At 38.4% G+C, this 11,386-nt stretch overlaps 2 protein-coding genes across 4 annotated transcripts; both read left to right on the top strand.

Annotated features, from left to right (window-relative positions):
- The first annotated feature begins 2,915 nt into the window (after positions 1–2,915).
- On the top strand, positions 2,916–8,106 carry LOC131361090 (centromere protein S-like). 3 transcript variants are annotated; one of them, XM_058401988.1, is made up of 6 exons: positions 2,916–3,096; positions 5,174–5,297; positions 5,382–5,415; positions 5,648–5,714; positions 6,368–6,507; positions 8,014–8,106. In XM_058401988.1, the coding sequence occupies exons 1-5, from the start codon at positions 3,070–3,072 to the stop codon at positions 6,500–6,502; spliced, it is 387 nt and encodes a 128-aa protein (XP_058257971.1). In that variant the 5' UTR covers positions 2,916–3,069; the 3' UTR covers positions 6,503–6,507; positions 8,014–8,106. The 3 variants fall into 3 exon arrangements, with proteins under 3 accessions (XP_058257971.1, XP_058257970.1, XP_058257968.1); XM_058401987.1 differs by having other exon boundaries at positions 7,886–8,025; XM_058401985.1 differs by lacking the exon at positions 8,014–8,106 and having other exon boundaries at positions 6,368–6,790.
- LOC131361089 (cell surface glycoprotein 1-like) lies at positions 8,014–11,114 on the top strand. The gene is made up of 2 exons (XM_058401984.1): positions 8,014–8,106; positions 9,598–11,114. The coding sequence occupies exon 2, from the start codon at positions 9,674–9,676 to the stop codon at positions 10,664–10,666; it is 993 nt and encodes a 330-aa protein (XP_058257967.1). The 5' UTR covers positions 8,014–8,106; positions 9,598–9,673; the 3' UTR covers positions 10,667–11,114.
- Positions 11,115–11,386: the final 272 nt, after the last annotated feature.

The following is an 11,386-nucleotide window of genomic DNA, read 5'->3' as shown; positions in this document are numbered from 1 at the left end:
CACTGAAAGCTAAATTAAATCTGAAGGTTGTGAGTTCCAATCCCAGATCCACCACAAGGCCCTCAACCCTCAATTACTCAGTTGTATAAAATAAGACAATATGTAATTCTCTCTGGATAAGGGCATCTGCTAAATCCCCGAAATGTAAATGTCTGATATCTGCCTCTTGTCTCCTCAGTTCTGGTTAAACCTATGAGTGTGTCGCACTTATTCAGAACACATGTCACTAAGACCTGTTACAAACATATTCTGTCTCATTTAACTCTGAATGAAACAAAACCTCATAAACCTCCTGATATTAATTATACTATTTTCCTTCCACCCTCATCGTCCTGACTCCTGACCCTGAGACTGACCAGTGTGCCTGCACACCAGGGGATAGTGGATAGTAAAACTGCTTTATCTTCTTCATATCTGTCTGTTGGATTTTTTTTAATACATTTTGGACTTGTTTAATTTTGGACTGCAGTTGTTGTGTCTCAGCTGTGTCTATATATATAAAAAATTACGGGAAAAAAAGTTAATATCAGGTTCATTGTGAGAGAAGTTCACACTCTGTAGCCACTGCAGAATATGGTTTCTGTATTTATGTCTGGTGTAAATGGACTACACAGATATATATTTTTCACAGGCCACTGGTGTCTCAGGTGTCTGATGCGACTGATTTATAATTCAGTGATTCATCAGAAACTTGTTGCCAAATCATTTCACTGTCAGTCCACTTTGTGAATTCAGGTGGACTTTCCTTTCCCTTTGGGCTCAAGACACTTCAATACATTTTTTAAGAAACTCTGAGTTTTAGCTGTGTCAGCGTGCCCAAGAAACTTTCAAACAAAGAAAGAAAAACTTTCACAGCTTTCACCCCCCCACACACACACAAACACACTTTACTATCCTTTTGAGGACCTTTTAATAGGAATAACCCTGAGCTCATATGTTTTTTGGTTAGTTTTAAATAAAATCTGTGTAAGAGATCAAAAGTCCATAGAACAAAGGTACCACACTGTATGTTCCTGTAGCTGTAGTGTATAGTTTTAATGCAGTTTACCTCTAAAGCTTAACTGTAAAAATGAAAATGCTGCTCCTTAAGGTTCACTTTGTGCTTTAAAAGATTTCCTACACTCTTCATGTTACTAGGTGAAAGATACATAATGAAAGCAATCATTTTAAAAAGGTACTTTTTCTGAATGTACAGTTTTTTTTCGGTTCCTTTAGTTCAAGCAAGAGGTGAATAATAAAGTGACATTTTTATTGCTGTCCCGCTCAAGGGCTGTAAGCAGGGGTGATTCTAGGATTTTCATTAAGGGGGCAATGAGAGTATAATAGTAAAAATAAATAAATAAATAAATAAATGATTAAGAGGGTAGGATGGTAAACTTATTGCAGTATTCCACTGTATTGCATAGATGTGTATAGCATTTGAGTACTGAACAAGCCAAATACAAGTCTTCCTGATCACACACACACACACACACACACTTGTCCTCTGTTCCTCGCTACTGCGGTCAAGTTAGTTTGATATTCGGACATTAGACAGACACTCAGAAGCGGTATTTCATGGACTGTCGACAAATTTCTGTACGACTGAAATGTGGTACTTACCTGGCTATGTGCCCCAGTTATTCTAATTTCTTCTTAAATATACATATGGCATGCCTCATTGCAATCAGATTTTGTTTATTTATAAATAAGAATTTAATTAATAGATAGTATTAATTATGTATCATATGAATACATTTTTTATTATTAATTTATTTTTTACTAAAAAGATTAGGCCCTATTCCTTCAACAGCTGCTAGGTCATGTGACCCTGTGACCCCAAACTAGTACCAAAATAATCTTATTGGAAACCCCCACAAGATACACCTCTTTGTATCTTCTTTTATTTTTATTTATTTATTTTTTTTTTTAAAAAAACACTATTTCTTCAATAGCTTCTAGGTCATGTGACCCTGTGACCCCAAACTAGTACTAAAATCTATCTATCTCTGTCTTAATTATTATAAGATAGATAGATAGATAGATAGATAGATAGATAGATAGATAGATAGATAGATAGATAGATAGATATGCACAGTGTGTAAATTAATAATTACAAATTAATTCACATGATACATAATTAATACTATTACTATTAATCTATTAATTAAATTCTTATTAATAAATAAACAAAATCTGAAATTTAAAGGGGACTGAGGAGATCCCCAATTTGTGTACAGTTTATGGAGAATCGCAGAAGGGGGGCTGAGTAGAAATGTTCTAGCCTAGCAACGCCCATGTTTCTAACTCTACATGTCAGCATGTCCTGTTCTTTTGCTATATTTTCTATTTATACTACTTTCATGTGTGTTTCCTTGGAAAACAATACAATTTTTGAGTGATCCCAAACTTTTGAGCGGTAGTGTATGTTATAAGATACCCCTAGTTTACAGTTTCTCTAGTTTGCACATTTTATTTTGTTTGCACATTTTTCTGTGCTATGTGTCCTGTACAGTATTGTGTTGCGTCTTCCATCTTGCACTGTTTGCGCACGATCTGCACTTAAACTTTCTGTCCTTAGCTCTGTTGTTTTTGTTTTGTAGCTATATGTTGTTATGTTGTATGTGTAGCACCAGGGTCCTGGAGAAACCTTGTCTCATTTCACTATATACTGCGTCAGCTATATGTGGTTAAAATGACAATAAAAGCTTCTTGACTCTTGACTTGACTAAATGAGCAAATGAGAGAGTAACTTATCTATTGATCTTATTTTGCTTCAGATTATTATTATTTAAAAAAAAAAAAAAAAACAGTTGCATTCCCTTTTTTTCTATTTAAAATAAATAAGAGAGAGATGTAAACTTTTGTAATCAAGTCACTGATGGTCACCACGAGGTTTTCTCCGAACCGGGAGAGGGCGCTGTTTATATATCACACAGTACAACCCGCTTTACAGGAAGAAATGTTTTCGCGCAATTTTTTAACCAGTTAAAAAAGTACATCGAATTGGGGTCAGTTTTCTTTTGTAGCTTTAGTTTTTGTCTTTATTTAATATAAAGTGATTCGTTGAATACGTGTAGTGAATTCACTATGGATGAGAAAGAGGCGCACACACAGGTAGGAAGCTCTGATATTCTCACCCATGCACACCAGCTGTGTTCATCAACACACGCCTCCTTGTGGAAATAACATTTATTATTTCTTAAACGTTTTGTTTTTTGACCAAGCGCTTTAAAAACCATAGAAAATAACGTTTTTACTGTCCCTGTGAAACGACAAGTCCTGGAAAATGATCGCTAATAAATGTTAGCCGTGTGTAGATGTGTTACTGGACACTACTGTAATAGTCCAGTGGCTCTGAATGTGAGGTCTGTGAAGATAAGCCTGACGACGTTGATTTGTTTTCGGATTTACTTTTGTGGAATAATAACAACTGTCCATGTCCGTTACACTATATTAGCAAAAGTATAGAACACAAAAATATAGGAACTTCACAGAGTTCTGATCTCAACCTTTAATATCACCTATAACAGCTTCAACTCTTCTGGGAAGGCTTTCCACAAGGTTTAGGAGTGTGTTTATGGGAAGTTTTGGTCATTTCTCTAGAAATGCATTTGTGAGGTCCGGCACTGATGTTGGAGGAGAAGGCTCGCAGTCTCCGCTCTAATTCATCACAAAGGTGTTCTTTCTGGTTGAGGTCAGGACTCTGTGCAGGCCAGTCAAGTTCCTCCACACCAAACTCTCCCATCCATGTCTTTATGGACCTTGCTTTGTGCCCTGGTGTACAGTCATGTTGGAACAGGAAGGGGTCATCCCCAAACTGTTCCCACAATGTTGGGAGCATGAAATTGTCCATAATGTCTTGGTATGCTGAAGCATTAAGAGTTCCTTTCACTGGAACTAAGGGGCCAAGACCAACACCTGAATTCAATGATTTGGAGGGGTGTCCCAAAACTTTTGGCAATATAGTGTATAATATTTACTTTGGGTTTTGTAATTCTGTAGTTGTAGTTCTTAACTTGGACAATAATGGCAGTTTTCTGTTGGTTCAAAGGTCTGCCATAAAACACACTCTAATAATAGTATCAAAAAAATGCATACTTATATAATGAGCCTAATATTTCAATTATGTTCATGGAATACATTTTTACTAAAGGTCTGGAGGCCTTTGTCTGGAGAAAAGTTTGAGAAGCTCTGCTTTAGTAACTGCTTAGGTAGAAATCATAATGCTCCTCTTTACTTATTCCACTAAGGTTTTAAAATCCAGATTCCCAGTTAGAGTTATTTGGTGTATTACAGAGAGAAATCCAGCAACCTAGCAGAGGAACCTCACTACCTACATCTCCTGTCCATCAGTGACCGAGAGTTAAATGAAAACCTTAAGACACAAATTAAATTAGGGATTGAATAAAATATTTCAGAGGGATCTAGAACATATTGACAGAACCCTTTGCATTGGACTCACTGTTTTAAACTGACCAGCAAACAGAGAGCTTCATCACAGAACGGTGTTAGTTATCTACCAGTAGGTACATTTTTAAAAATGTAGTTGGAGTGCACAGTGCTCATGAAGCTATTATTATTTATTAGCTTATTGGACATAGTTTGTCCATTTTCTGTACTGCTTATCTTACACAGGGTCACTGAGTTTATCTCTGGGGATGCAGGGGACACCCTGGACGGGGTGCCAACCCATGACAGGGCACAATCACACCCACACATTTGCACATTATGCACAATTAGGATGACAATCAGCCTAGATGCATGTCTTTGGACTGGGGAGAAAACCCTGGGGAGAACACCCTGGGGAGAACATGCAGATTCTACACACACACACACAGGGTGGGGCAAATGTGTTAACCACTAAACCACTGTCCCTCCCAATTAGACATAGTGTTCAATGAAAAGCATTTATAGGACTTTTTACAGGACAAGTTAACAATAATGATGTCCTTTAGAAATACAGGGATGTTCCTCAGAGATAAATAATAAACATGAACAAAAAAAAAGGTTTACTGTACCGTATGTCAGTGATTGTTATCCCAAACAGTTGGTGTGCATTGTTCCTTGTAATTATGTTGCTGAATTGTATTGTTGGTGTATTAACAATAACAAATGTTATTACAGATAAACTAGACTAATGTGGAAATACCCCTACGTATCAAAAACTTGTTGGCAATAACCTTTGTCTCAGAGGCTGAAAGCAGCGGTCCACTACACGGTCAGTAAAATTTGCCAGAGCACAGTGGCGGAGTGTGAGAAGCAGATAAGCAAGCAAGCGGTGGCTGCAATAGCTGAAACCACTTTCAGACAGTGTGGTGAGTTTAACACGCCGATGATTATTTCTTCATTAGTGTTGAGTTTTGTTTCACCATGTATCCGTGTGTCTTTCCACATTGTAGAGATATTTGCAAAAGATCTGGAGGCCTTTGCGAGGTAAATTTGACCTATTTTCTGTATCATACTGTATTGTTTCCCAATCCTGATCGTGAAGTAGCTATGTGCTTTACATTGCAGTGACTCAACCCGTCAGAATGCAATTGCTTCATGAGTGTAAACACTCTAGTCATGGGCTACTGTTAAATCCAGGATTGGGAAAACATGGCTTATTGTCAAAAGATTTGACGGCATGTTTTCACATACTCCTCGTTTCTCATTCTCCTTCCAGACATGCCAAAAGACAAACAATCACTGTGGATGATGTGAAACTTCTAGCAAGGAGGAGCACAGCACTGGTACGAGTCTCTGAGGCACACAACAAATAATCAGTTATAATTTGAATTAGAATTTAATTGGCCTCAGTAATCACCTAATATCTAATTACTAAATCTAGAAATATCAGTACAAACTGACTTTTTTTTTCTTCATTAAGAAAAGAACAAAAAAGCCTGTTTTTCACTTATAATGAAAGTCTAAAGATGACTTTGATAAGAAATGATTAAAAATATAAATGCATATTTAGAACCTAAAACTTTATATTCATTTTTGAATTAGGCAAACATGAGAGAAAATATTACTCTTTTTACAGGACTGTGTTTAGTGTTCATTCATGATGTGATGCTTCTTTTAGACTACTACCAATGTAGACATACAGTACACATTTTTTTATGATGGCTCTACTCATCATTAAATGAATATAACAGGGCTTTTGCTGAATGTGTATTGAGGTTCTTATTCAGAACAATTTCAAGCTCCATTGAATATTGTGGATTTTGCTTAATTTTGTGTTAATTTTTGCCATCATAAAGACCTGAAGAGACTGATCAAACCCAACTGTGGTGTTTGTATCTCTCTGGACATGAAGTATTTCTTCTAGAAGAATGCCACATTTTCATATAGTTAATGGAAAAGTCAAAACTGTATGTATTGAACAACTTTACTCCTATAGTCCAGCCACATGCAGCAAAAGAGTGAAGAACTAGCAATGAACAACCAGGAGCTGAAGGAGAAGAGAAAGAAGAATGCTGCCAAGAGAAAGAGTAAAGAGATGGAGGGAAATGAGGCAGAAGAAACCGAGAGCTGATTTAAGTAAGCACAACCTCATTAACCGTCACTGTGGATAAGTGCATCAACATTATTAAGGGGGGAAACCCCACAAAGACAAATGTACTCTGAATCTTTATAAGTGTATCAATTAAATACACAAAGCCATGCATCAAGAATGTGTATTTTATTGTAATATAGAAGATGCAAAACATTTTCGCTGCCTGTGAATGTAGGAAATTGTGACTGTATAAACAGTGTTGGATTCAGAGGGCGAGACATTTAGTAAATATATCTGGAATAAAGAATTTTGTTTTGGGTTTTTTTTTTTAAACAAAAGTCCCACAATTAACTCCATTTTGACAAAAAGGGGAAAAAAATACAAAAACAAAACAAAAGGACCAATTATTGCATTATGCAGCAAACTTAAATTTTGTACAAAACTAGTGTTTTGCCATCATTTCCACTTTGCACCAGAATGCTTGGGCCATTGTTCTGGATCCAGATTAAGCCTAATTAATCCTGCATTAAAAGATTTCCTAGCATGTAGACATACAGTAGGGTCTGATTGGTCCTTTCCTTCCCTCCCCTCTGACAGCTGGGTCTGAGTTCAGCATAGCTTTAAGTTGCTTCATTCTCTTCATTCGTAGTGAGTCATTTTGCATAAAAGCAACCAGCAAATCCACTAGTGAATGCTGCTAGAAAAATGACAGTGATCTGAAACACACCAGCAAGTCCACCTCTGAATGGATAAAAAAAAAAAAAAAAGTTCAAGTCCAGACTTAAATCCTATTGAGATACTGTGGCATCACTTTAAACAGGCCGTTCATGCTAGAAACCCTCCAATGTGGCTGAATTAAAACAATTTAAAACAATTCTGCAAAGAAGAGTGAAGCAAATTTCCTCCAGAGTGATGTGAAAGACTCATTGCCAGTTATTGCTTATGCTTGATTGCAGTTGTTCCTGCCAAAGGGGCCACAAACAGGTTATTAGGTTTTGGGGGCAATTACTTTTTCACATAGGGCCAGGCAGGTTTGGACAGTTTTTTACCCTTAATAAATGATATCATAATTAAAAACTGCATTTTGTATTTACTCGCATAATTATCTTTGTATAATAAAACTGATGATCTGAACCATTTAAGTGAAAAAAAACCTTTTCTTTTTACACTGTAAATATATATATATATATATATATATATATATATATATATATATATATATATATATATATATATATATATATACACAGTGCTGTGAAAAAGTATTTGCTGATTTTATATAGAATAATATTGAATGAGAAATAAAGCTCAGATATTCAGAGATAGACGGCCATGTTTTTTTAGGGGGGGGGGGATCACTGCGCAGTGACGCAGAACACTTGACGTAATGTTTGTGTTTAAACTGTGTTTCCTTTTAAACAGTAAGGTGTTGAGGTTGAGAAGATCGCAAGACTTGGCTTATCCTTTGCTTTGTGATTTTTCTACACGCCTGTTTGGGATTTCTTCTAACTCCGTTACTGGACCTGACTCCTACACCGACTCTACAACAGTGATGATGAACTTCAGAGGAGGAACCGCGCTTCAGCAGCACCAGGATGTGGAGCCCGAGCCCGGATGGAGCGGACTGGACAACCCCTGGACCGGTCAGTTACTGACTTTTCTCTTTTTCTCTTAAGTATAAAGTCTTTTAAACACCGCGGTATTACAAAAAAACCGCAATCGGGAATATCGTTTTATTTGGTTAGATGATTTGGAAAAAATCTGTTCGGCTAATCGATATTTGGCTAATCTCTTTACGGACACGATCATTACGGTATGCTAAAGCTAGCGGACAAAGCGGCAGACTCCGGTGAAACGAGCAGGGAGGAAATAAACAGTGTTAATGTTTTCAGATATGTTAAAATCAGCTTTTGATAAAAGTCGGGATGTTTATTTAACGCTTATTAAAGTTTACTAAGACAAGCCGAAGAGTATTAGCAAAGATTAGCTAGACGGCTAGTTAGCATGTAGCTAAGTAATTGTTTTTCAGTGTTCATAGTTTTTTTTAAGAGTGAATAACACAAGTTAAAATGTTTACAATAACATGATCTATTTTATTATTTGAACGATTTTTCATTGTCCGTGTTTGTCGAGTTGTTAAAGCGGAGAGAGGAAGGGGCTGTGAGGAAAGGCAGCTAGCTGAACAAAACCAATCGCTAGAAATAAATGGAGCTAATGCAGAGGGCAGCTTAGGCAAAAATATCAAGCTGTTTGTTTCACTTCTGTTCAGCAAGGATTTGTTTATAGCTGTGCTGAATAAAATAGTTAGGAGTAGTGTCATTCAAGATTCAAGAAGCTTTTATTGTCATTTCAACCACATACAGCTGGCGCAGTACATAGTGAAATGAAACAACGTTTCTCCAGGACCTGGTGCTACATAAACATACAACTACAAGTTCAATACAAAACAACAAACAACACCACAGAGCTAGGACAGAAGTTTGTCTTAGCCACGTAAAGTGCACAGTGTGCAGCTAGGTGCAAACAGAGCATAGACAAGACAGTGCAAAAAAGACAATAAATACAATAAAGACAACACAAAAGAACACAGGACACTTAGTGCTGAGAGGAAATAAAAGAACGTGTACTGGAATGTAAGTGAAATAAAATAGATAAAGTGAAATGATGTAGAAAAAAGTATTGTGCAAAAATATTGTGCAAAAATACACAGCAGCAGTTGAGGTAGATACATTTACGATCAAGGGCAAATTTTTGAGACGAGACACAAATGGACTCAAAGGGGATGTGAAGCATTGGAGTAAGGAACTGATAAAGAAACACACTGTAATAGAAATGTAGTTTAATCTGCACTGTTGTGGGGGGATACTTTTGAGCATTGAGAAGTGACCAGTGTGAGTAACAGTGAAGCCGTGATAGCGTAAGTGACTCCTATATATGCAGAATATAAATACTGAGTTTTTCTGCACTGTTATAGGAAGATTACAGTAATGTAACTTGTGTAAATACATCTTGTTTTGATAGGGAGGTTTTCCTGCTTTACAAAACATACACAGTGCTATTTAAAAGGGTTTCTGCTTCTTTTTATGAGATGTTTTTAAATGTGCCGCATTGTCTGTTCATCTTCTTTGACACAGGGACACAGAGGGAGACGTTTGTGTTTCCGGAGGATGAGGACAATGACAACTGGCCTATGAGAAGCCAATCTCCTGTATGGATCCCACCACCTGTGGGGAGCCCAGCCCCACCTATGAGAGGTCCCTTTTCTGTGTGGACCCCACCACCTGTGAGGAGCCCATCCCCTCCTATGAGAGGCCTCTCTCATGTATGGACCCCACCACCTGTGAGGAGCCCATCCCCACCTATGAGAGGCCTCTCTCCTCTATGGACCCCACCACCTGTGAGGAGCCCATCCCCACCTATGAGAGGCCTCTCTCCTCTATGGATCCCACCACCTGTGAGGAGCCCATCCCCACCTATGAGAGGCCTCTCTCCTCTATGGATCCCACCACCTGTGAGGAGCCCATCCCCACCTATGAGAGGCCTCTCTCCTCTATTGGTCCCACCACCTGTGAGGAGCCCATCCCCACCTATGAGAGGCCTCTCTCCTCTATGGATCCCACCACCTGTGAGGAGCCCATCCCCACCTATGAGAGGCCTCTCTCCTCTATGGATCCCACCACCTATGAGGAACCCATCCACACCTATGAGAGGCCTCTCTCCTCTATGGATCCCACCACCTGTGAGGAGCCCATCCACACCTATGAGAGGCCTCTCTCCTCTATGGATCCCACCACCTGTGGGGAACCCATCCCCACCTATGAGAGGCCTCTCTCCTGTATGGATCCCACCACCTGTGGGGAGCCTCTCTCCTCTATGGAACCCACCTCCTGTATGGATCCCACCACCTGTGGGGAGCCCATCCCCACCTATGAGAGGCCTCTCTCCTCTATGGATCCCACCACCTGTGGGGAGCCTCTCTCCTCTATGGAACCCACCACCTGTATGGATCCCACCACCTGTGGGGAGCCCATCTCCACCTGTGAGAGGCCTCTCTCCTGTATGGAGACCATCCCCTTGCAGAAACCCTTCCTCTGTGATGAGTCCATCCCCAGGAACGCAACCATCCCCATTGAGGAGGCCATCACCTACAGGGAATCCACAGCGTTTCACAGTTCCTCTGCCCCAGCCTCATGTCCAGATTAACCCCCACCACATTGTGGCTGGTCAGCTGTATGTTCCTGTCCCACGCCAGGGCATAAGGAGGAGGAGGGACGAAGAGGATGATCAAGAAGCCCCTCCGAGTAGACGGCAGCATGTGGATCAGGATGGGTAGCTGGGTTTCATCAGGAGGATCGTCCGATTCCCCGTTCACTGGGTTTCTATTTACATGGGAGAGCTGTATGTTCAAAAGTTCAGTCATCACCTCATGTTCATCACCTCATATCCATGATGTATGGTAAGTATCTGTGGTAAGTATGTATGGTAAGTATTTCACCCCTAGATTTCAGCATTAGTGTTTTTTTCAGAGAGAGATTTCAGCATTTTAAACATGTGGGGTGGTGAGAATCTGTAGTTTCTTTTGTATTTTGCATTTGCATTTAGTTTGTGTTAAATGTATAGGATTTTTATAATATTAATGTTGTTTATCTATATATAATATATTTTATATATATATATATATATATATTCATATATATTAATAAATAAATAGAAATTGTTTTGTTGTAGAATCATGCATTGTTGTAAATATGTAAATATTACATTTTTAAGATTTAGATTTCAATATTAAGTTATTCATATGTAGTGTTGCATTATAAAATGTTAAAATAGTGTATAAAATATTAATATCTGTAATAGGTCCATGTACTTTTTGGTATTTGAAGTTTCTTTTTATGTTTATAAAAAGAAACTTCAACTACCAAA

The sequence above is a fragment of the Hemibagrus wyckioides genome, linkage group LG11 (genome assembly GCF_019097595.1).
Source record: "Hemibagrus wyckioides isolate EC202008001 linkage group LG11, SWU_Hwy_1.0, whole genome shotgun sequence".
Taxonomy (NCBI): Eukaryota; Metazoa; Chordata; class Actinopteri; order Siluriformes; family Bagridae; genus Hemibagrus; species Hemibagrus wyckioides.
The sequence above is the reverse complement of the archived record's forward strand: the minus strand, read 5'-3'. Positions and strand labels throughout refer to the sequence as shown.

Excerpts from the sequence above, each read along its gene's own strand:
- LOC131361090 (XM_058401988.1), top strand. The coding sequence starts at position 3,070 with ATGGATGAGAAAGAGGCGCACACACAG. Across the intron at positions 5,298-5,381 it reads AACCACTTTCAGACAGTGTG|AGATATTTGCAAAAGATCTG; the intron begins GTGAGTTTAACA and ends TCCACATTGTAG. Across the intron at positions 5,416-5,647 it reads GATCTGGAGGCCTTTGCGAG|ACATGCCAAAAGACAAACAA; the intron begins GTAAATTTGACC and ends TTCTCCTTCCAG.
- LOC131361089 (XM_058401984.1), top strand. The coding sequence starts at position 9,674 with ATGGATCCCACCACCTGTGGGGAGCCCAGCCCCACCTATGAGAGGTCC.